The sequence below is a fragment of the Pelecanus crispus genome, chromosome 10 (assembly GCF_030463565.1).
Source record: "Pelecanus crispus isolate bPelCri1 chromosome 10, bPelCri1.pri, whole genome shotgun sequence".
Taxonomy (NCBI): domain Eukaryota; kingdom Metazoa; phylum Chordata; class Aves; order Pelecaniformes; family Pelecanidae; genus Pelecanus; species Pelecanus crispus.
Window position 1 is genome coordinate 31860462 of NC_134652.1, and position 26708 is coordinate 31887169.

Here is a 26708-nt window from a genome sequence, read left to right on the forward strand (position 1 = left end):
TAAAACTTGGGTGTTTCCCAGCTCGGCTTTAATGTGAAAGATAAGCAAGAAGGCTATTCCTTTAAACACATCATGCTTTTCAATAGTCTCTGCCAAGCCAATCTCCTAAGAAGCTGAACACCTTAAATCAGAGAGAGTAATACAGAATAAAACCAAATTAATTTAAAAGAAAAAGAAGAGAGCTTTACAGATATACCTAGACTGAGATGAGAGAGCAGATGAAATAGTGGAAGCTGCTAATGACATGTTCTTGGACCCACGGAAAGGCTTAGGCTGTGAAAGAGAGCTGGGGGCTGCAGGCGCTCTGCAGAAGACACATGAAAGCATGCACAAAATAATTTAACAGGGACAAAAATAGTGACATCAGAGTCAAGCTTTGTCGGAGTTCAGATACAAGAGGACTGCTGCATAGTTATCGGGAACAGGTTTTCTGTGGCATACATCTGCAGACTTACAGAATAGCATAACCAAGTACATTCCTACAGAACACAAGACAACATGCACACATTATGTAGAAATCTTAAAACCAGAGTCTATCGATAACTAAGAAAGACAATATTTCAAGACAGGACTTTTGTCACGAGATGTGTTTTTATCTGCAAGATCTGAAGATGTTTGAGTCTGAATTCAAACTACACTTTTTAATAGGCAAGCAGTACCAGACAAACGATTCTCCTATTTAAAACACAGATCATTGGCATGATTAGTTTAGTAGAGGCATTTATTTTTGAAGCATATATTAGATAATCCATTTTCTTTGTGTTTCAACTGAGGGATAACAATTACTTAAACTGTACCATTATTTCATCAAATTGCCTTACAGGACAGTTCTGAATTACGGAATGATACCTTGACCTCCTTTGCTGGCTCGATGATTGATCTTCTTGCACTGGAATAAAAACATTGCAGTCCAGTAGGTTGCAGTTAGGTAAAAACTGACTAAAGTGAGAAACTAAATGGTTGGTATACCTGAATAATTTAAGTCAACTAGCAAAAATTAAACAAGAAATAAAGCCAAGAGAACATTCCCAATTCCATTTGTACATATCTAAGATATGACAGACTACATCTTAGGTCTCAATTACTTAAAGTACTTTACATTACCAGAAGTGTGTTTTTCCTTGGATTTTTAAAGCATGCTAAAATATACATCTTTTAGGAATATTCACGTAGAAGAAACGTAAGAGAAAAGAATAATATGCACGGAAGGAATTCACTCTTACTATCCCCAAAATTACTATAATGTAAGTGACAGCAGTATAAATTCCACACTTTTCTTCACAGACTGTCTGGCAACTTTTAATATAAAGCTGTAACTCCTACTGTGCTACAAGTGTTATGAATGCATACCTCCTTGAAACTCACTTTAGCTCTATAGCTAAATCTCATTAGAGAAAAGAGAGTAGATAAGTCTAATAGAAATTAATTGACTTAATACCTTACAGAGCAAGTCAATCATCAAATGCATGGTTTTATTGACATATTACTCATTGTCCACCATATTCTACTGACATCTGCTACAATATGGTAAGCTCAATCACACGAGTGAATGACATTTTCTAATTTTCCATTTCATGTCATACTGCAGAAACACTATTAAAAGAACCTTCATTCGACCACTGTAACTATTTTGAGGAGTTGGTTTAGTTTTATTACAAGTGGTGAAAAAACATTTCTAGTTTTAACCCTAGACTTGATTTCTGAACACGTTAACTGTACTGCAGACTTAAAGCTACTTTTTGTTATTTTTTAGGGCAGTTTTATTTTGCAAATTCTTTGCAAACATGAACAACTTACTTCAAAATAAGAAAACACACCAAAATATATAAAAGCATATAAAATAGGCTACAGCTTTTACATACTACATTCTTAAGCTAAGAATGTGTATGCAGCATTTCCAGAGCCATACAGGGGCGTATCTGCGAAAGGACAAAGCAAGGAAGCATTACCTTTGGAAGGAGGATGAGAAAGACTCTTGCGCTACTGAGGTGGTTGCTGGTGGTGTCATCAGACTGGCTGTATTTTGAGCAGCAGTAGCAGGCTGATGTGCTGAAGCATGTGATGCAGGAGCAGAGGCAGAACTGGTAGACACCGGAGCATGCTCAACAAGGGTACTAATTAGAGTTAAATTAAATAAAACAAGAAGCATATTAAGAAGGTGCGTATTTAAATGTAGAGCATAAAACCTACTATGTTTGAACCTGAAGCTGCAAACATAGTAGCAGGCTGTGTTACTGAGGGAAAAGCACAATTATGCAAAGAAAAAAAAAAAGACATCTGTTAGGCCTTTTCAGATGCACAGTTAAGACTGTAATGGAGTTTTGGTCCTGCTTGACTGAAATTTATCCCAGGTGTTATACAGCACTTTAAGTCCTGCTCCCACTGAAGCCAGCGGTAGGAAGCGTGGCACGCAGCACTTAAATGGTTGCAAAGAGCCTCTCACAAACTCTTTCAGCTCGGATAAATTTCACCCAATGTTTACTCCTGGAGCTGAAGTTTATGTTAGGAGTAAACATTTTAATTAGGTGAAGAAAAGCAATTTAAAGGATATTATCACAGGCTTGTATCAGCAGGTTTCCTGCAAGTTCTGATAGTCTAGAAATCCAGTCAGCACAGTTTTGTGTTGGGTTTAACCTGTTTTGTGCAATACAGGTAGTGTAAAGATGTTTAAAAGGAGTCCACTGATTGTCAGTTCATGTCTGACCTAAATTCACCTTACATTACACTGGCCAACCCATCAAACAAGAAGATGCTTTTTTACACATAGAACAGTACACAAAATACCAGGGGAAGATGTAGCATGAAGTTTTGCTACACCAGTTTTAAAGCCGCTTGGGTGATGAGCATGAGCTGTTATCCTTGTGGCCCTCTTGTGCTATTGTGGCACAGCTAACATGCAGCAGAGAAATACTAATGTTTAATTTATTTTTCTCTTTATTTGATTGCAAAATAGATTAATTGAAATGACTAATTTAGTCTTGTATCCTGTGGACATTTTAGTAACCTACTGAACTACTAGTGTCTTCCATCACCTGCTATCAGAGCACCCTGTGCTCATTAACATATTTTAGCCTTGCAGCCTCACTCAGATTTGGAAAGCATTACTCCTCGCTTACAGACAGACAAATGGGGCAGTTATCTATTAGACAGCTTTGCAAGATAGTGGAGTGGAAGGCATCCACTGCTAAGAAATGAACTAATCTTTTGGGAGGTTCAGTTTATGGTCTTCTGCTAGCTCTTACATCAAGGCGGGGCGGGGGGGAATCATTAAGTGGCCCTTGCAAGATTCACATTCTTTGCTGTTTCAATGAACTTGATATCAACAAAAGAATAATAATATGTACATTCATTATTCACTTGCCAATAAAGCTAACAAAAATCACTAGCTCATTTAAAATTAAAAAGGGTGGGGGAAGAGAAGCAAGAAAAGACAAGAGCTTCATTTTGGTTTTAGGCAGATTTTACTGTGGATTTTATTAATTATTAACCACAGAACAAATAAGCCACTGGAAAATAACTAATTGCAATTTGATTTTCCAGATTATTATAGTATTTTGGGGCACAAACTTCAGTGATAATATAAGCATATGTCCCCCAGGCATAAGGGACATTTTTCTGGATGCCATATTACTGTGCTGTAGATTCATTTTCTTTAGTAGTTATCCTAATACATCTATTTTTTTTTTTAAATCAGGGCATTATTGTGCATGACGTAGTTGTCTTGTCCACAAGCGGTGGTATAAGAACATAATGAATATATTTTTACTTCTTTTGACCTAACTCATAAGTGTATTGCCACATCTCCGGATTCTTACACATGACTCTTATCAGAGTGATGGAATTTGGCGATTCTCTTGTGCAATGCACAAAGCATGCCCAAAATACTCTTTCCTGAGCACAGTTCCACAACTGTTTTTCAGCCAAAACTTAGCCCTCAAACATTTTTCTCTCAGCCTTTTTTCCTATGCGAATTTGCCATTGTGCAAATATTTTCTGTGTCTTTCAGCCATTCTATCTAATATTTTCTTTTGCCTCTCTCAGAAGCACTGATTCAACCAGTTATACTCCGCAGGATCTAGGATAAGCGCTTGGTACTTCAGCATTCATGATACCCCTTGCTCTGCAAGGGACTGTCCCATTTCCCCTGTCCTCCTCCTCTTCTCCACCTTCTTGTACGGTTTAGCGGTCTCAACGATGGTGCCTTATTTCGGCTAAACACTTTACTGTTTGATTAGCTAAAATGGAAGTGCTGTTGTTACGCCTACCAATTTCGAAGTTGAATGCAACCCATCACAAAAGCAGAAAATCAGCATTTTCTCCCTTATGAGTTTCATCTGCAATTATATATATAAAATGTGAGCTCCTGAAAATACCTTGTTTGCAATTCTGGTTTTCAAGTCATTACACCAAAAGTTTTGCAACAGTTTTGCAAAAGTTTGTCCATGATAATATGCATTTGAAATTCAGATCAGTTCTTTCATCTTGATGCATTTGCATTATAATGTAAATTCTTCTGCTGAGCTAATACAGTATCAATTACATAGACTATGTAGCAGAGGAGCTGTATATTGTACACCACAGCTATGGATCATGGGCTGGTCTGTTACTGAGTTTTAATACTGGCAGGATTTTTTTTTCTGCCCTGTGCAACAGTGGGTACAGTGGGAATTGTCACATTAAAAGGTGTTGAGTCAAAATGTAGTGCTTACACATCTTTGGTTTTGCAAACAGGAAAGGACTGAAACTATACTGCACGAAAAAATGGGACTTAATGCATGTCCTAAAACCAAATATAAACTAGGATTTCACCTATTTTGTCTTCCTATATTCACTGAAGTGAAAAGGAATTTGCTACAGATTTTAAAAGAATCAAGACATCATACCTTGAATAGAAGAAAACAGTGAAGTTACTTAATTGTTGTCACGATCTCCAAAGTGTTAACCAAAACACATACTCAGTGATATATATTTAAAAGAAAGGAAAAAAAAAAAAAAATGTGTGGACACGGACCTGTGTGGAGACAGATTTGAACTGGACAAACACATATAAATAAAATAAATGCAAATATACTGGACTACCTTATAAAATTTAAAAGAAATGCAAACAAATTTTATCTTGCATGCTGTTTGTAATAGTTCTTTTTATATGATTAAAATGTTAGAGGCTTGACACCTTCCTGCAGGGTAGAACATATTAATTAACAGAGCAAACAATTGGAATAAATACAAATGAAGTAGATATAAACCTTAAAAATTAGGGTCATCTGGTTACATACAATATATGCAGCTGGTAACTAACTGTCCACTCAGTTTTATAGAAAGAAGTCAGACTAACTTGACTGGTTTTAGTTTAACCACTATAAATTTTAAGTATTTTTATTTAGATATTCAAATAAAATGACATCACTTCCCCCTCCCCCCCAAGATTGCCTCCTTTCTAGATTTTCAATCTGCAAGAATGCAGAAGAATTTTAAGAATGGATAAATATGAATGCTGCTTTATAAAAGAAATCATCTCTTATAACAACTTCATTATTACATATGTTACAGAGTTTTTTGATTTTTTTTTGTAGTATAGTCATTCTGTATACTTTTAACAGTATTTTGCATTTTAAGGAAAATCAAAGGAAATGGATGTTCTCAAACATCTCCACATTTGTGGTAACAAATAAACATAAAATGCACAATGTGAGTAAGTTACATGGATGAAAACAAACACACATATCTCTTCTCAGCTGATTTTCACTCATGAAAAGAAAGACAGATCAGTAGAGGTTAAGAGGATAATAATAGTTAACCACCATAATGAGAAAACACAGCAACACACACACTCTAACATTTAAAAAATAAGTGCGGATTACACTTCTTTCTCTCAGTAAAGTCCTAAGTTCTGAGACTTTCTGTCCAAATAACAATTGAGTGGATTATCTAAGCAGTACTTAGTCTCCTTTATGTAACGCATGAAGTTCTTTTTGTTTCAACCCCTCCAACAGATCTCTTGTAAAGAATTGAAAATGTCAGGAACAAAAGTAAAAATGAATAGGCAAAACATTCTCTCTTCTTGTAGCGTTTGTAGGAAAAGAAGTGCTGGAGAAGGTGTTTAGAGAAAGACCTGACATGGAAGAGTTTTGCATTTGAATGTGGGAATGTTTGTAGAAGTACAGGGAATAGTACCAGCTGGTGTTTCTCTGCAGAAGGTGCTTAGTGACTGCTCTCTCTGTATCGCAGGCGGGATCCGTAGGAGTGCCGCTTAAAATGTAACACCCGCACCAACTAGAAGTCGCTGGAATTGGTAGAGCTTAGACACCTGCCTTTTAGGCAACGGGCATTTCCGTCTGAAGGTGTTAGAGGTTGTTATTACCAAACCATTCCAAAGCTCCAAACCAGGTCAGTTATGCAGTTACATGTCAGAGTGTACCTTTGAGTACTGGCTGAAGCAAGAGGGGCTTTGGGGCCAGCAGTGATGAAACTGGCCTCCCTCTGACTTGGACCCGCTCCCAGCCTCACGGCCCCCTTGGAGGCCACTGGCTTAGCATGGGCAGTGTTGGCATCCGTGGTGCATGATTTAGGAGGATGCCGAATACTTGAGGTCACATACTGTGGCGCATGTGGAGTAGCTGTCGGCCTGGGTAACAAAGATTACAAGGGGATTTGTAAATGAGGTGTTTATTATCATGTCGCCAAGTTCCTAGGTAATAGCAGGTATTTGAGGGAGAGACAGAATTCCGGCTGCAGAAGCAGCTGGTGGTTTAATAGAAAAACTAGTTTTTAGGGACACATGTGCTTCCTGTCTATCATACCACATAAAGCAGCACTTTACAATGCTAAAAACTGCTGTCTTAAAGTATTATGTATATGCAGTAAAGCCTTCAGGAAAAAAAAAAAAAAACAAACCACCAAACAACTAAAGTGCTGAACCTCATAACTGAAAAATAACTCATAACTGAAACAGCTAGGTTTAATAACAAAGGCTTTGTTTTTCTGTCTTTTCTTTTTCCTGGAAGAAGATTTATATCTGTAAATATCCATTGTCCTCTTTTTGTATCCCCAAATTCCTCATACCACACGAGATCATCAAGATATTGTAGGTAAAGTCATGACAAGTCTTGACCGTTTATTAGTTTATTACCGCTTAAGACCAGGGAAGGCTTTAAGAATTAAAAAGGTACCTTGTGTTAAATCTGGAAACCATATTGCTAGGAATATCACAGTAAAACACATAGCAGAGCTGTGATGATAATGGAGGTGGAGAAAAGCTATGGTATGACAAACCATGCAAGATTAAGGCAATGTAGTGTGACACTAACACCAGTCATACATCAGAAATTGTTCCTAATAAAATAAAATAATAATAATAAAGATATTTCAGTGGAGCAGTGCGTACTCCTATAGATGATTTATACAAATGAAACTGACAGTGAAATGCTAACATGTGTTACTTGTTTTTTCAATTTAATTTATATACAGTTGTTATACAGGAATCAAGGGATTTATTTCATTCTTTTGGCATAATTAATTTAAAAATAAAAATCAATTTTCCCTACTGTTCCAAGTGCCACTTGCCATTTCTTGTGTCATTAGTTGGATTTTAACTCTATGCAACCTTTGTTCAAATGTGAGCAGTCTTATAAAAAACAAAAATAAATGTGGTTGCACATTTTTTAGGTAGGAATTAACAAGACAGAGGAAAGCAGCGAGGCAGAATTCTTTTCATGACAAACGGATAAGAGGCATTTCTTTGCTCCATTAAACAATTGGTCAGATTCACTCAAGAAGTACCTGTGTTTCAGTACTTGTGTGTTTTAGTATACGAACTAATAGAAAACAATACATTTCTATACGTAACTGCCAATTGTGCTGAGATTCTTTGGGAGAAACAACTTTGGAAATGAAAGAACTTACTTAGAGAGATACTATGTTTTGAACCTCATAACCCATCGAGGATCAATAAAGATATGCAAGAATCTGGTAATGTAAGTGTTCTTAAAATACCAAAAAGATAATTTTATTGAGATTTTTAAAACTTCTTGAACCATCTAGACAAAGTTTAAAATGGAAATTGTTCTTAAAACGCCATCATAAACTGACAATACTCCATCTCAAGAACATTTGATAAAAGCTGCTTATTTTTCAGGTTTATAAGTTCTGAGAAACATGATCCCCGCCTGCCGCATCTCACAGAGCTTTTTGAAGTCTACATTAGAAAGAAATGTCTAACAAACCTACTTAGTTGAAACCTCTGCATTCATCATCTGCTCAAACGGTGTACAAGTTTCATGTTTTTGAGGTAAGAACGATATGGGGAAAGTTGAGGTAAACTCTGAGTAAGAGGGAAGCCAAACACACAGAGCAAACGTTACCTGTTTTGTGATGCTGCTGCAACATTTTCCTTGTCTCTGTGGAAGGAGGGGATACAGTATGAATAAAGTAAATGCAATCGCCAGTGGTGGCAAAAAAAAACCAACAGGGAGAACGAAGATGCGTTGAGAAGAAATGTTTGGTTGCAAAAAGCATCCTAGAGTGGTTGCTCATAAGTATAGTTGTGAGAAACCTCTTCAGCTCTCCCAGTGAAACCCACCAAATATGCAAGATTACTGCATGCTTCTTCTCAATTGCAAACAACTTTGTTTCAATATTAAAGTAAAATGAAGGAAAATTAACAGTTACAAATGAGACACTGTATGTATGTATATAATTTCAGGCATAGTTTTAACTTTCGTAAGTTCCCTCGTGAAAGAAAATTTCAGTAATACCCCAGTGGAACATATTCTGATGCCAACTCCAAACGATAAAAATAATCAGATTTGGGCAGTCCCAAAATTCCAATATTTTGAAGTGATAAGCAGTTAAATGGCTAACAGACTCATACAAGATGGCATCACTTAAAAATTCTCTGTCCTACCCAAGTAACTACTAGCTTTCTCAGTCTAAGTTGGATTAGAAACAAGTGGAATCATTCCTTCACTGAGGTGAGGAGTAAGGCAGCCTCAATTTCAGCGACAGAGAATCAGGCTGTTATTCTGTAAACACACATACACGCTTACAAAAATAACTGATCAGTTTAAGTGCAAGCAATTGTGTAGCTACATAAGAAGTTAAGACACGGGTATTTTCAGAGTCCTTTAGCCTTAGACTCCCAAGTTTGAAATCCAATTAAGTAATTGAGAGAGTCTTAATATTTAGCAATTTAGTGAGTGGTTGCGTCCTTTCCTATTTAAGGAATTGTGCTGGAATTGCAACACGCTTAAAGTTGAAATATGCCAAATGAGAACATTTTTCTTAACTGGGATCTAGAATTACAACACACAAAGCAAATGTCCTCATTTACCCAACTGAAGAGTCCTTCAAAAAAAAAAAGGAATACACATTTATCTATGTGGATTTGTTGGGCTCCAATCATTATCTTACATTATGTTTGGAAGGCTATTCTTAATATTTTCCACATTATTAGTAGTATTTCATATATTTCTCTCTGTGTTTATGTATGTACACGTACATATATACATACAGTCACGTGCTCTTTCCTTAGTTTAGCTCCAATAAAGTTATCAAAACCAGTCCAGTTTACATCAGCAAAGGTTTGGGCACAGACATTCTCTGCCAATTCTTAAAACCTCTAACTAAAAATGTAACCCCTAAAATATATAAATTGAAGCCAGATTTTCAAACCCAGAAGTAGATCTGATGTGACCCTCAGATGTGGCTGTCTGACTAAGAATGTTATTATGGTCAGGATGGAAAAACCTGTCTTGAAAGTAAATACCCCAATAAGGTCAATTGGTTCACCACTCTAAAGCAATGAGAAACCAAACACTGTCTTTATGGTAACCAAGCCGTGAATTCCTGGAACGTCAGGTACACGAAAGCCAGAATGAAACAAGGTAGAGGAGGATGGATTAGAAACTGTGCGCGTGGGTGGGGGAAGCGTTAGTACACCAAGAGCCATAATCATGCAAGAGTGTTAAAAAACAGTCACAGCCTGAAAAGAATAAAGCATTGTTTATTTCCAGCGTTACCAAATATTCTGCGAGAATTTGTAGTCAAGACCAAGAGGCAGGCAGTTGGGGTCAGGCAGAAGCAGCGTTAGGCCTCTGTTGCTACTATTAATCTGATCCAAACTTTTCTGCACCACTAGCTGTGGCTGTACTGAAGAATGCAGAAAAATGTCACTTGACTTTGAGGTCAGGATTTCACAAAAGTTTTTTCCATGAGCGTACAAGTATAAGACAACATTGAGTGACAATGGCAGGGGAGTTGTGAAGTTTGAGAGAGAGAAGTATAGTAAACGTACTTCCACAGAATAAAGCACAGGAAAAGACAGAGAGTAAAGGGAAAGATGAGCTCAAAGGCACACAATACTTCTTCACAGTTTTGCTTCCAGGAACTATTTCTCTTCCCAGTCAACAGGAGTAATTCCTGTTTGGCTAACAGCGAGGAAGGCTCACAATCAGATGTGCCCCTTATTGGCAATACTTGCATTTTGAGGAACAGACTATTGGATTTCCAGCCTTTGCAATCAAAACATTTTTTTTTTTTAACTAAATGCAGAATTAATTTTACTTTTGAGTCAAATACATCCCTGGGGCAGGCTCAGTGAAGCCAATACCTCCACAACATGAAAGAATTTGGCTCAGAATATTATGAACAGTTTGAATCTCTGTGGCTCCTCAGGCTGCTCAAAAAACTGACAGTAGTGGAGAGTAGCTTTGAGCTGTCTGGGAGAGATGTAATGTTAATGTTTTTTTGTCTGCTGCCCTTTTAGTCCCCAGCTGAAATGGCTTTTGATAGAAGGGCCATAGTCGATGACTGTTCTGAGAGAACAGTGCAACTCCCACAGATTTTATTACATATTGGACATATATCTCAAACAATTTATTTATGCAATATACTGTCTTCCCAATTACACAGTATATTATACAATGGAAATTATGAAATGTTTCCTTATAAAAATATGCTACATGATATGGTCATAAAGACAGAGTGAATTAAATGACAGAAATAGAGTCTTTCCTTCCCACACACTAGCAAGAATTATAATAGCTTGAGTAATGAAATGTCTAATTTGTTTTGCAAGCCAGGCTTGTGTATGCTGTTGGATCCTAAAAAGAGTCTGAAGAAACTTCAGAGAGTTTCCAATAAACGAGTCTGTTGAATCCAAACAGTATGTACTGGACATTGGAATACTTTCCCGTTCTAGTTTATTTTTGGAAACCAAATGTAAACGATTCCCAAACAAACATGTACATGTAACAGGTGACCCGAGATGTGGAGCTTGTGCACCTTGCATCTACCTTCTCCTTAGAGAATAACAGATCCAGACTCTCTCTTGAATAGCTCCTCTCTGTTCCATTAAAATGTTGTAGACACAGAATCATTTAATCAGTAATGAAGATCTGATGACATAAGGAACATTAGGCATCCTGAGAGACCACACAGTCCTTCAACTCTTCTCTGTCTTTCAGTACTGAAGCAGTAAGTGAATACTATAATGGATTTTTTTTTCTCCGTATTCTCATGGAGCAACACAGTATTTTTCTCATTTTAGAAATGAGGAACTAAACCCTAATAGAATTGCTCATGGTCAAAAAGAAGGTCCATGGCAGGGCCAAGAACTGAAAGAAGCTCTCCTGGATCCCAACTGAGTATTTAAAATATCAGCTCACCCTCTTTAAGAAGAGATTATGGGTTTTTTAAAATAAATATTACTATTCAGTTTATCAGTATTTTTCCTGTATTGATCATCCAATAGTCTTCTATCAAACCTGAGATATATACTGGTCTTTTTTCAAAGAGGAAATAGTTATTAAGACTTACAGATTATTAGGGTCTATATCTACTGAAATTAAAAATTCTGTTTTTCTAGTAGTATATTATGGATTTGCAGGACTTGTCCTTATTAGAGTTATAATAGCTTTCATCCTAACATGTACTTAAATTTACATAAACATATTTGCCTACAAAAAAATTTTCCTTTTAAGAAGTCACAAAGTAATTTAAAACAAAAATTCTTACAGGGTGTCTGAGAATCAAGTTGTGTGAAAGCTATTTCATTATTGCCTTCCAAACATTTTTGTCTCAACGCCATGAGATACTGACCCTGTTGGAAACTGGACATTGAGCTAGATTAACTGCTGTTCTGATCCCATGAGGCTATTCTACCTTTCTGTGTTTGCAGCTGAGAGTTTTTCCATGGTCAGATGCATATAAAAGTATTGAGATTGACTGTCTTTTTTTTTTCCCCCCCAAGTTATATTTTTGTTATCTTAACAAAGACACCATTAAGACACACACAGAAATCATAGGCAGTTAACTGGAGAGGACAGAAGACAGCTATCATGCTGATTTAGTTAAAACTTTAGCTTGGGATCAGAAAAAAAGGGGTAGAAGAAGAGCTAGTCTCTCTTTTTCAGCCACCGTAGTTAAGAATGCGAGCAGCCCACGCCAAAACGATCGCAATATATCCTGCTAGTACATCTGCTTTCCAAAACAGGGAAATACATTTCTCCCAGAAGGTATCCCGGTTTGTGCAGACAGTGCCACAGAATAGGAAAAGCATTATCCTATATTCAGTGGAAGAAAAAACAACCAGCAATTCATTCTCAACAAGTGGTATGGAACTCAATCAAAGCAGCTCAGTAAAATCAAAGCAAATACCTCCTATGGATGCATTTTAGTGGCATCTACTAGTATGTTGTTATATTTAACAGCCAAATAATAAATGCAGCTAGAACTATAGCAGCATCAGTGTTGGTGAAAGTTAAGATAACTCTTTTCCAGGATTTGCATAGTGATTATTTGGCATGCAAGCATATGTACTCCAATTTATCTTATTGGTAAACACATCACCTTAATAAGAACAAAGATGGCAAAGTTCTGAGTATGTGGAGCAATTTGAGCTGGGATATATTTCAGATAATTACTCCTTATCTTAGCCTTAACTGTGCAGTTGGATTTATCCGAACGGTTCCCTCCAGCTTTTTATAGCCCCCCGGTAAAGCACAGGTATTTGCCAGCAGGCACCTGAACACAGGATCAGGACTTTCAGTTTGTATTTGTGACCATTATAGACAAAACCAATGCACAACAAGTTTAGGTACTGGACACCAGGAAATTATTCCCCGTTCACTGGAGTGTTCTTTCTCATCATGACTTCACTTTTCTCCAGGGAAGCTGTGAGAAGAACAAGAACCCATAGATCTCAATTTCAGCTGGCAGTTTTTTAGAGCTACTTTTTAATTTGTGCACATCGATGATTAGAAAATTCATACTTTCTCTACATGGTATTATCCTAAGTTTGAAGCTGCATCTGAAATATACTAATGCATCTTTTCTATTCAGTTCCTGAACCACATAAGTAAGCAGTATGAATTAAAGCAGTTGTCATTCTTTTAGAATGTGGATTACATTTTATTTCATAAACTCCCTTAAGGATTTTCTTACCTTCCCTCTCTCTCATTTGTAATCATATAAAATTCTAGGTCAACTACAACGAATGCTTACGTGGAAATGAACTATTAGGAAGTTATTAGTATTTAGCGTAATTTTGCTGACATTAATGCAATTTAGAAGCAGAATAAAAGGAAGCAGTGCCAGTGCTATGCTATCAGCCAGTTCTCCAGCTCACCCTAAACAAAGCTCTGTGAGCCAGACTGATGATCCACAGACCACAGCCGAGTACCTCTGGGTTACACGTGCTTGTTGGAAAGCCTGCTACACGCAAGAACTGCTTTGTCCTTGTTGGACTGAAGGCAATGCAAGGGAGTAGTCAGAGAGAAAGGTAGCATTGTGCACTGGCATCTTGGTTAGCTATCTACATCAGCGGAAGGATGCGTACGAGAATCTTAAAGGTTGCACAGCAGGGATGAAAATGATGTTAACTTTTGCATGGGCAGAAGTTAAGTGCTGGACAGGAACATGCAGAAGACTCAGATGGTAAAGACGAGATGTTAAATATAGGTCAGTACACCCCCCGCCCCTCCCCAAAAGAAAAAAATTGAATCTTGTGCTTTCACAAGCTCTGTTAGCTTATGCGTTACTTTCTCTATGAACTATTTTAAGAAAAGCTTCATGGTGTTTGCTAATTTAATGTAGAAGCCTCACTCTTTCAATTTTGAGTACATTCAAGGGGATACACCATACCTTATGGTCACCATTTTTGATCAATTGGTTCTGCAGAGAACCGGCTTGAGAACAAGGAAGTTACGATCTCTAAATTAATTTTTCCCACAGAACTTCCAGGAGTATTTTGGGGAAGAAAGACATTATATTTGATCAGTTTTCTCTTTTGGTTGCACTCAGAATTCCATAGAGACAATTGAGCTCATTCACTATTCCTATGTTTTTGTCACTCTTTAGGTGCTAAAAGGTAAGTGGGGATCAGAATATATTAAACTGATATGCTTATTATCCTTTATTGCAGCTACGTTCCTTAAATGAGAAAGCTACCTATAGAAGTCTGCTTTATTTCATGGGCTGTTGTGGAAAAATAAGGTATATCTTTCAAAAAGACTTTGGTAATCTGATTAGCGTACAGATAGGAAGTTTTTGGCGATCGGGCAGGTCAGCAATGCTAATCATTGGAAACTCTGGCAAACGAAGGAAAGGGACCAAGGTGCCTTAGCTTGGCTTGGTGGTGTCAGATGGCTTTGGCCAGCAGTAGAACAAAGGATGTTATTGTACTTGAGAGCAAGTTTTAGTCAACTCATTTTCATATGTATTGCAGAAAGCTGTTGATTAAAAAAAGTAATTATCTGGTACTACCGTGTACCATACCAAAATTCTAGCTTTTTAACTTTGCAAACTAAAATTTGTGCAAATATCCATGTATTTTCCAATACACGTAATGGTAGTGTAATGATAGTCCCAGTCACTGAAACTTATGGTAGACACTGCTAAAGCAGCCACAAAATGAGCTTAGTCCTTGTGGGAACCTGAGCGCACGACTGAAAAAATTGGTGTCACCTCTTCTGCCCCTGAAGAAGGCTTCAGACAGCTCTGTGATACACAAGAATTGGACTTTTCAAAAGCAGTAGTAGTCCCTAAAATACTTGTTCCTCACTACTCCACACAGTTGTGCATAATGAGAGAGAAACCACAATGAAAAGAAAGCAACCTCTATATTTATTACATAGCAACAACTTACTCTCCTCCCCATGCAGGCAGGCGTGAAAAAGGGAGGCAAGGGAAGGAGCCACAGGACCTTTCTCCTTTCGCAATTCCTTCATGCATGAAAGGAAGAGAGGTCAAGTTCTCATGCCTGCTTTCCTAAAGTCACGCTTGAGCCATGTCCCATCCGCACACACCGCATGCAGTCAGTATTCCTGCCGCAAACTAGGACGCGAGGAGGAGGCCATTTGAGTAGACGGCAAGGCAGCAGTACTCAGGAAACAGGTTAGTTCAGATCAAACGATCTTATACCACAGCAGAAAATGAGCATTTCCCTGTGTCATAACCAGACAAGCAGATTTACCTGGAAGGCCTTTTGGTTTTGATTTCCTACTGGCATCAGCTTTGCTGTATCTTCATTAAATGCTTATAACACTATGCTTTACTGGCAATACTGGGAAGGGCAGGGGGTTAATATCACTATCCACATCCTGCGTTTTACTTTCTTTTTCACACAGTGGCTATTTAGAAGACGGTATTGTCACCAGCCATTGTCCTCTGCTCAGCAGAACAGTCATGGTTCAAAATATATTCAGTGTGGGACAGATGTACCTGCCTGTCATCAGTGCTAGTTTAAGGAATTACATGACTTTATCGAGTCTTCAATCAGGAACCTATTTTAACCTTCATTAAGCCTGTCATTAACTGAGACTAATTTTCCTAGGCAAATCAGCAGACTTCTGCAAATGGTGGAGAAATACTGCAAGGTGGGGTTGGTCAATCAGAAGCAACACATGTTGGGATAAGCTTGGACATATTAAAAATAGGGCATAACCAGGCCAGACTTGACCTTTTGCTAGAAAAAAGCCAGTGGTTTCTTAAAGCTGTTAACGATTTCTTATCAGACCTAAGTCTGTTACAGTCTCTAGCAATGAGATGTAGGAGAATGAGAAATCCAGCCCAATTTCTCCACCTTACAGAAAAGGTCTGTCTCCTACTGAGGAAGGAAAAAAACCCAAGGCCTCTTAATAGTTAAAGTTATAAAAAGAAAGTTATATTAAAAGTTATATAAAGAAAGATCTGTAACATTCATTTTCTGGGCTTGAAGATCGCCATGACAACATAAAGGCAGATTTTTGAGGAGTATGAGTTAAGTCTAAATGTAAACAAGAAACTGGATAGAGAAATTTGACTGACAGTTTAATTAACAAAGCCCCTCACTTGGGAGATTTTTTGAGAGGGACTGGACTAAGCAGTAGAAATCTGCTGTAGTAAACAATCTTGCCTTCGGGCTTAATGACAGCACCTTCACAAAAGGTCTTTGTCATTGCAAAAGTTCCAAGAGTTACCAACCATTGAAGATACTTTGTGTTACTTTTTTTTTTTCTTCTGTCATTACATAAAGAATTGAAATTCTACAAGCTTGGAGAGTGTTTAGATTCTATTTTGTATCCTCCAGGAAAAAGTATTACAACTATTTTTCTGTCTGATTTATATATACTGAATTTTTATCATTAATCCACTGAAGCAGAGCTAAGGGGAAGGGGTTCCTTAATTACAGCTGCATTAGTTTCATATCTGATCACACTATGCTTTTCTGATCATTAAAAAACACTGTGTAAACATAGAGATATAATCTATACATGTTCTTTGCATTATAGTACATGCACTAGGACTATTTGAAACAAATAGCATATGTATTATGTTCATAAAAAATTAAGGATACACAATTCCTATTTAATGAAAACACCGTATTATTACTTATTCAGAAAACCATTTAATTTGGTTAAAAATTAGAACTGGAAGATTTTTTACTTGGGTACATTTGATGTTTATGAAAAAAGTTAATTGCCTATTGATATTTTAAATTCTATCAAAATTTCCCATATATAAATAAAATTCACCCACTCTGAACCGAAGTTTGATCTTAGCAACATTCAGGAAAAGTTAAAATGTTGCTCTTATTTCATGCAGTTATGCTGATTGTCCACAGGCACTAATAAGATGGCACAATCAGAATCTGTTTGTGTTCCCGTAAGGAAAATATAAATGAATGTTGTGTATTAAATGGCATGCTTACTGAATTGCTATGGCACTTATCTAAGAAGAGTGAAATGCATTTTAAAAGGAACTAGTGCTCATGTATTCTTAAATAATACTCAAAAATTACTATTTTTTTTTTTTAAAGTATGATAGCTAGATTTTTTTTTTCTCCTTTAAACGCTCCAGTATTTGGCTGATTCATGCAAAATCTTCCATGAACAGTACCTTTTCCTTCCTTCTATAACACAGAAAAACAATGGGAGTTTGAATGAACTTTGTTCTTGTAAGGACTGCTGATATAAATTCCAGATGTTTGGAAGCAGCAAAAAAGTGTAAGAGTTTCAATCTAATCTCATGCACTAATCTCTTTGATCAGAATTACTGCTACCAGATAAAGGTACCCAATTTGCAGTTTATAGATGTTAATGAAAAAAAATAAAGTTATTGAGGGCTGTAGGCAGGGCTGCAACAGAGTCAACATTCCATTGCAGAGACCGGTGCTTTATCACCAGAAATTTTTGCTTCAATTAATGCTAAGGACTCCCAATGCGCATTCTTGAGGGCTAACAGCAACTGTGTCTACGGATAGCACAAACAGTTTAATTTAGTTGCATATTTTTGTTTCATTTAATAATCAGAGCATAAACTAGAACGGGAAGTGACATTGCTCTTGGTGTACTTCATACAGAAAATAGAAATATTTGGGGGCCTGTGGTATAGGTTTGCCGTATCTTGACTGACACAGCCTAAAGCATTGTTGTAATGTTGAAACAAAAAGATCCCATTCTAAGCGCCAGCAATGTCTCAAGTGCCTTCGCCATGGGCACAAAGTAACACGTCATTGCCAGAAAATGCGTATTATTCAAATGGAAATGCTAAACGATATTATCAAGAGGTTGCCATCTAACAACTATTAATTACGCTTTGTTTTCATTCACTCCTAATACAATATTTATTCATTTCTGTTGTTGTTCTTTCAGCTGCTTTGTCCAGTTTATTCTAATTCAGATAACTTCAAGGTCAGTAAGAATTATAGGGAATAGGGGAAAGCTTTTTGACTAAACTTTCTATTGTGGAAAAAGAAGTTCTCCTTTTTTCAATAATCAGTTGAAGCAGTTATTGTTTTAAAACAGAATAAAGTATGGTGTAAAACAGGCACATAATTATTTTAGTTTTAAAACCTTTTATTTCAGATAAAGCATGCTGCTATATACAGAAAAAAACGTGGGTCAAAGCAAGAGCAATACAGAAAGAATGGGCAACATATTCCTTAAAACTTACAAGATGCTTTTAAAAACTTCAGTGCACTAGAAGTACTATATATTCTTCCCAGTCCTAAATCACCTCTAGCAAAACGTCATTTCCTCACAGATCCTGAGCAACCGCGGCTATCTCTAGCTTTCATCTAATGACAAATTTGGGTTTCCAACAGAAAACTTACAGCGACAGTTTTACCAAATGACTTCTACCAGTATAATATATCAAACAAATATAACTTCATGTTACTAATACCTTATTTCAAATGGCATCATTCAACTATGCAAACTAAGCATGTTTTACATTTAGCAAAGTCTAGGCCAGGCTCAGTCAGTTTTCCTTTTCACTGCTCTTTCTACTACTTAATTATCTTTACAGCAGTAAAACTCGGTAATCTTCCTCCTAAAGAAATACTGTCAATAACTTCCCTCTCATTTTTTTCCAGAATTAAAGTCAAGAGAGTACAATAGTGATGCTTTCCTGTTTACTGAAGTTACATTTGATATAGCAAACGACAAAAGCTAATCTACTTTGTAATGAAGAACATAGAATAGAATCATAGAATAGTTTGGGTTGGAAGGGACCTTAAAGGTCACCTAGTCCAACCCCCAACAACCCTTGAGCTGGGCTGTATAGTTGTTTTTACTTTTGGTGACAGTGAATGGCTGCCAGGCTAACAGCGGAAATCTACAGCAGACAGGCACTCAGAGAAAGGCCCTAGCAGTCAGTCTGTCCCATGTGTGTCACTCTTAGGCTCTAACACAGGACAGCAGTTAATTTTTTTACTGCAAATCTCTATCTCGTGTATTTGCCTGCTAAATGTGGGCTTTTAACTTTTAACATTAAGGAGTTGCGCCGATAGGCCGTGATGCCAGTTGCGCAATTTGGCAAAGCGTGGGCTGTTACGTTCCGTTTCAAACCTTTCCCTGTGGCATGAAGAAAGAGAGAGAGAAAGACAGAGACAGAGGGAGAGACACACACAGAGAGAGAAGAAAGAAAGGAGGGAGAAAGAAAGGGGTTAGGGATCATGGCTACCACTCCCCTGCCTTATAACTAGGGCAACAGCAATTTATTTGGATTTTTTTTCCTCGGCTTTCAAATCAGCACAAAGGCGGCTTTGATCCTCTTTGGACATATATGAAAGGTTTTGTAATTGTTAATTTCTGAGAAGTAACTCGATATAACTTCATATTCTTTGACTTGTGCTTGGTATTACAGGGCTGCTTTTGCTAGAAACACAGTGTAATCCCATTGTTTTCCTGCCAGCGGATTCTCTCGGCTTCCCCACCTCCCCAACCTGAGCAGTCAGTGAAAGTGAACTCCATACGAGCGCAAAATTAATGCATATATTTTCCATTCTGTAATACCTAGGTCAGCCTATATTTATCCCGCCGTCTTTCCTGTAAGGACCATCAGCCACAGGTTTCAGCAGTGCTTTCCTATAGCTTCTCTCAGCATAAGCGAGTAGAAGTGTTGACATTTGCATAAATATTTCTGGTCGTTTGTGTCAAAAAGCAGAGTAACATGGGATTTGAAAATCAGTCCTGTGAAGTACTGGCCACCTCCTGCGAACCCCCCTAGCTACCTTTGACTGCAGGCTGGGGCACTGGAGCAAGTTGTAAGCAACGTTCAGCACCTCTCAGTATTTAATCTCTTCTAGATGTCCTACAGTTGAAATTCAGGTTTTGTAAATAAAAAGGGGAAGGAGGAGGATGTGGGACGAGAGCACAGTCAAGGACAAGTATATCAAACAGAATGGAAAATAAAATGTTAATTTGCAAAACATATTTGATTCATTGCAAACAAGGTAATTTTCCCCTCGTTATTTACACCCAAAACACAAGACAATTGTGTTAATGCAATGGAACTTGAGAGTGAAACCAGCCAAACAGAAATTAACAGAATGGGCTGGTTTTACTCCTCAGGCTGAAGAAAGCACAAAAAAATAAACAGAGTAAATGCCAACAAATTCACTGATATTTTTACGTCTTCTGTTCCTAACAACACAGCGTCATGCAAGTAACACTCCTAAAGGAGTCTTGATGTATGAATTCTCAAGCTATCTTTTGTGCTTTTAAGTAATTAAAAGATATCAAGTATTCCTAGCTGAAATGCTGAAACTTCACAATGGCATTTTTTCAAGTTACATTGGAGCATACTAGCTACAGTGGGTCTTACATGAAATTCAGGAATTCCCTTACTGCTTTAAAGATATACCCCTCCATTCAAGGAAAAGGTTTTCAGAAACATCTGTTTGGCTTGAAATGGAGACCATCTTTCTGGAAAATACTCTGTAACAATCATCACAACAGCAATGGAAAGTTTTCATAGCAAGTTATAATCTTATGTGTGCCTTCCAAATAGCAGCAGCATAAGCAAAGGACAGTCATGCAATGCGCTCATTAATGTTAACGGAAAGGAATATTCTGCCACCTGAAAATTCCCAGCTTTATGGGTTCTGTTCAGAGCATATATCATGAAGTTAGAAGCAGCAATCTAGAAGTTACTATTATGTAAAACAGTTGGGCCAAAAATAAGCTACATGTATTTTTTTTTTTTCCCCCCAAGTGTTTGGAAGAAACTTGATCACCATTTCATGAAGTTGTTGCTGACTACGCTGAAGAGCTGACACAGAGAGACATGAGAAAGCACCAGAGAGAGATCGCTCACAGCATGCCGCGAGACCAAAATTCCCCACACTGTGAAAACTCTGGCAGTTTAAGCTTTGGAACATGAACGATTTTTCCAAAATGCCAGCACAGCACGGGATTAATGCAACAGTGAATCTGGCAAGACTCAGGTTCCACAGTTCCATGGAAACCTTTTGCTTTCAGGAGCCCAGGAAGCCTTCCAGGTGATCCCAAACCACGGGCATGGAGAAGGGTGTGGTTGTACAGGCTATCTGGAGCAGATACTGAAGAGGAGTTTCTACTCCATTATCGTGCTGGAAGAACGGAGTTAAAGTATGGATTCTGTGCATCTGACATAGGTCCTTCCATCCTTTACAAAATCAAGAGGGGGCCTGGCCAGAAGATTAAACAGAAAGGGTCCAACAGGCCCAGAAGAGTCCTATGTGACGGATGCCTGCGGAACCAGGGCTGCTGCTACCAAACCTGCAGCAGAGCCTGCGCAACATTTGAGGTAGGGACCAAGCCACCAAGATGGGACAAGCACTACCAGTTAGGGAGGAAGGAGAGCCCGTTCCATTCCTTGCAGCAGAGCTCATGCCGGTTGCACTGTACCCCTGTAACTACCTAGTACATACTCCCTTCTGCCTCTACTACCAATGAATGCCCTTAAACCTCTTTAGGTAATACAGCTGTGCCTAAATATACTCATAACCATAACGGTCCTCATGAAAAAAAGGATGACACAGTGATATCTCAAAACTGTAAGAAAATGTGCAAAGCACAGTAGATACGGTCACGTACCTTATGTTACACTGAATAGAACGTGCAATTCGCATATGTTGATGTGTTACTAGATGGTATCAGATATGTTGAAAATAACTATGTTAAGATTCAATATCTAGTATTTTCCAAAGCCACAGACTACAGCTAGAAAGACTGTTTCTTTAAAAAAACATATTACTCTCAGATGTGTATGGGGGACTGTTAAGTTCAGCACAGTGCTTTAAATCCCATCATAATAAGGATTTTGATGTGTGCTACTACATCAAAACAGATAATGCACAATATATTTAATAAGAATTAGGCTTGCACATTTAAGGGAAGAAATAAATCCCTGAGGGATGCAACGTCAAGCCTGATGTTCAGGCACCTAGCCATGAACTTTGGTGAACTGCAATGGAAGGTTTATAGCAAACATAAACTAAAAGTATACTTATTGTATTTTCACAGGGAAGATGACAGACATCTTTCTCACTGATTCAACCTTTGTAACTTGCACTGTGATCAAAAGCTCAAAACCTTTCCAGAAGCCACACAGCAGTAAGAATAATAATAATAAAAAAAAAAAAAAATAGAAAAAAGAAAAAAGAAGATAAAGTGGATTGAGTTATCAAACAGATCATAAACCCCGCCAGCGGCTTAGAGTAGCTAACATGATATAGGGATTTGAAGTATGCAAACAGAAAATCAGGCTTGCACGCAGGACGTTCCGATTCAACTGCAGTTTTTAAGCTCAACATAAGAATCTCTAATACATCTATTTCCCAGCTGTGTAGGACAACATAACATGATGATAAGTCTTTAATTCCTTATTATATCTCTGGACATATCCATTTTTTCAGTGGTTTTGGTATCATATGAAACAAATACATTTATCCACTAGCAAAAGCAGTCCTGTGCTTCCATATTCTACAAATTTGGGTGGTATTTATTCCAAACAAAACATAAGCAAATGATTATGGACGTGGATGGAAACAACTCCTTTACTGTATCATTTCAGGAGAATCAAATGTCGATCACAGGGTCATCCAAATAAATTGCTCACAAATTTCTGTGCTGTCACAACATTATATATTTTCATCCAGTTACACAGTCAAGTAGTTACACAGGGCTTGGTCTTAGGAACTTATTGCATTCACACAGCCAGTAAAGTACACAAAAGTTGCATGTGCAGAGAGCTTTCAGATTTGAACACACACTTCAGGATTTTTGCACTGTCTTTCCTAAAGTCATGCTAATAATTTGTTATCCTTTTCATTCAGGTGCCTCTCACTGATAGCATTTTGATTTTAGTGATTTTTTTAGGTAAATGTATTAGAATATTTTAAGACAAAAAGATAATAACGTACATTCATATTAATACTGTTTTAAAACATTATTTGGTTATCAGTAAGGAGAAAGCCATATTTTTTCACAGGGAGTTGCCTACCTTGACCTCCTCAGGGCTTCTTCATCCGGATCTTGCACTGCAGGCAAAAAAAAGTTTCAGTTAAAAAAGAAAGAAAAGAAGGAATTGGCTTCATGCTGAAATTATAAGTTCTTTAGAAACATATCAAAAGCCTGTCTAAAAGTGTGTCCATGCTGACTTTGCAGCTGTGGATTTTGTAAGCACAGCATGAAGAGGAACAGTTCCCTAGAGCTAGGAAGAAAGATGTTAGTAGGAAAGTTGCTGTTACAACTACTTTCTCGTTCATTTATTAGCAGTGTTTCACAGCTGTAGGCAATGGTTCTATAGAGAGGGCCTGCTGTTTTGTAGGAAAGCATGAGAGGCAGCAGCAGATTCATCTGAGGAGGAAATACTAAGTATTTCCCCCTGATGTGGGAAAGTTCCCTGAATTTCCTTCTCTCTAGATCAGAAACAAGCTCTGAGGTTAGTACCAGGTGGTCAGAAAAACATTTCCATAGGCAACAAAGTTGCAGATCCCGTGACATTTGTAGCAGATCTAGGTTTAGGTAATGGCACTGATAGGCAACCACCGGTTCAATACAAGTGGTGATCCATGATTTTTTTTTACCTCCGGAAGTCACTTCTATAAAAGACTGTTACAAGAGACCCAAGTTGTTTATCTTTTTTTCTAGTGAATGGACAGCTTTGCTAGGCTGCTGGAAAATGAAAGATTACACTGCACAGATTTGATCTGTAAGTAAGAAGAACCATGGGGTCCCAAATGCTTTTTTACTGTTCTACTTTTATGGTGAGACCCCTGGCAGATCAAAGAATGTTCTTCATAAAGCATGAGGTGAGACTGAGCACTTTGATTTCCTCGTTCCCTCAAGTTACATCCAGGTGTCTCTGATCTTAGCCCTCGCTGACAATGACTACAAGCCGGACCTGAGTCTTCCCCGAGTATCAGTTGCTAATACTGGGGTAAAAAAATACAGACATGAATCTAAAATCAGGATGAGGGGGATGTTTTCTTATTCGACTTACTGTACTCTGTTCCAGTCATCTGGGCAAGGATACGGAAAGACCTAGACTGCAGATTGGCAGAACGGCGACTCCAGTCTTCGGTTTCATCTTCAGGCTTGTTCTGAGTTTTAAGCACGGCCTGATACACCGGAGAGGCACTGTCTATGTGAGGATCTTTAAGAGGCAGGGTACTGCAATTCAGAAAGTGAAACGTTGTGAAACAGCACATGGTAGCCTTCATCCCAACCTCTCTCTCATCTTACAGCTTCTCATCCAGAGTAACAGCAATCCAAAACAGCCTTGAAAATATCACTTTTTTTAAAAAAATACATAAATCAATTTTATGTGAATTAAGAATGTTATGGCTCATCCTGACTTTGAAATGGCCTGTTATCATTCAGATCTGTGTATTCAAAATAGTGTGAAAATGCTTGGAAATGTCTGTTCATGATTCCTCAGCCAATGCAGCCACAAGCTTATGGTGGTTGGAGTAATGTGCCGTGATAAAGGAGAGGATGCCAGGCAAAACCAGTTATTTCTCTGAGCATTCTTGTCCCATATTGTTTCTTATAAAAATGGCTTCATGTTGACACTGGTTTATGTTATGTCTTATTACAGTTTTGGGCCAGTGTATTTTAAGGTTGCAATTAGAAAGAAAAAACATATTTCATTGTAAAAATAATGTGTGATAGGGTTTTATAGTTTTTTCTAGAGATGATTATTCTTTGCCAAACTCTGAATTACACTTCCAGCTGCCATAACTCTGGATTCATTGTCTACTAAGTATGTGAAGCATAAGAAGCCTAGACTTGCACTCAAGGCTTGCATACATATTTTGTATCTGAAATCTTTAACAGCAGAATGTATCTCAGAGCCTTACGACATCTCTAATCACCTTGCAAAGTGATATACCCAGGAAGAAACTTCCAATTTTGCACACGTAAAGTCAAAGCTACAAAGCTCTGTAGCACAAGTGAGGTAACCTCTCTTTGATTTATGATGCAAGCTCGAAACAGACTTAGTAACTTAATAGCTTTTTTTTCTCTGCAAAAATAACTTCTGCATAGCATACAGTTAAAATTAAATATTAACAGAGCTGCAGAAATATACACTGAGGGGATGATGTGTGCTTGGAGTAACTTGGCTCCATGACTTCTCTAAATACAAGGTCTATTTTTGAAGCAAGTGATTTATTGTAACAGCTTTAACACGCTAATCCGTATAGAGCTTTGCAAGCAGCATGCTCAACTTCATGAAAATTGAGAAATGGCTCTGTTAAAAGTTAAGGGCCATTTGGTCCAACTAAGTCACTGCTATAACGTTCCGGGAGCAGTCACCTGCTATAAAAGTCGCTTCCTTGGTTCAGGCTCAAAGTTAGTGTTCTCTGAGATACCACAGTGCAGAGAAAATCTACAGAGAGGTTGGGTTTGTGATTTGAAAGCCTGAGAGGAATCATGAAAAAGCCAAGAAGCATGTCTGATATCCTACATACAGCAGTAACATACACTGTAATAAAAAATATTACCAGGTAGTGCCTTAAATACCAGTATTTTCCAGCTGCCACACTCCTCCTCTTCAGCAATGCATAATATACACTGGTTTAATGGATTTGCCCCTAACAACAGCATGGAATGTGTTCTTCAAGTAAGATGTGTGCTTATATGTGCTATGGGCCCAAAAGCATTTTTTTTTTTAGTTAAAGGAGTATTTATACTCCTCATTAAGCTCCAGTATATGCAAACTTCTCACTTTCTTGAGGACCCGGCAGGGTCCAAAACCCAGTTATTTTTCTTTTATATGTTTCAGTAGAAGCAGCCACATGATGGAGCATAGCTTAGAAATAAAAATGACTCTTCAGTTTAAGCTCTGCCACAAAACATAAAAGTTACGAAAAAAAGTCTGTCATTGTGGAAGATGCCCTGTAGGAGGAAGCAGCATTTTCCAGCTCCTTTTTTTAGCTCATGTTTCCTAGACCACTATCTTTACAATATCTAAACACTAGCAGGTATGGAAGGCATAATGTGGACTTGCTTATTTTGGGAAGGGTGTGCCATCAGTGCACCGATGGACAAACTAGGGCCATATCCTTCTTCAGATGGAAGGTGGGACAGAGAGCAGTAGTCTTCCTCTTCGGGCTTGCTGAGGCAGGGAAGTAAGCGCAGTAGCGAGTTCTGCCTTCTGCTGGCTTCACGCGGGAAGCGTCTTTATATGGAACAGAGGTTCCATAATACCAAAAGAAAGTCAGCAAGCCCCTCGTGACCGTTCTGCTGCCGCTTCTCACTCGGCTACTGCTGAAAGGTTCTGTCACTGCAAAGGCTCCGGTACAAGTTCCCCAAAAGGGGACCCCACTCTCCAGTTCCCAGCCACTTCAGGGCTATGACTGAGCGCGCAGTGCCTTGCCCTGTATCTCTGCCACACGTGACTGCCTGGCTTTGGCCAACAGCTAGCTTTCTGTCCCCAGACTTACTTCTTAATCCTGCTGA

General features: G+C 38.0%; 1 protein-coding gene across 2 annotated transcripts in view; it reads right to left on the reverse strand.

Annotated features, from left to right (window-relative positions):
• Positions 1 to 26708, reverse strand: part of LDB3 (LIM domain binding 3) — a 119546-nt gene that overhangs the window by 23606 nt on the left and 69232 nt on the right. Inside the window, exons 6-10 of one of the 2 annotated variants that reach the window (XM_075717504.1) lie at positions 24247 to 24416; positions 23245 to 23281; positions 8361 to 8396; positions 1950 to 2114; positions 197 to 304 (exon numbers count right to left, since the gene is read on the reverse strand). In XM_075717504.1, coding sequence (XP_075573619.1) covers positions 197 to 304; positions 1950 to 2114; positions 8361 to 8396; positions 23245 to 23281; positions 24247 to 24416 — 516 coding nt within the window. Of the gene's footprint in view, positions 1 to 196; positions 305 to 1949; positions 2115 to 8360; positions 8397 to 19234; positions 19332 to 23244; positions 23282 to 24246; positions 24417 to 26708 lie in introns of those variants that run through there. The other variant, XM_009483395.2, reaches the window with a different exon arrangement.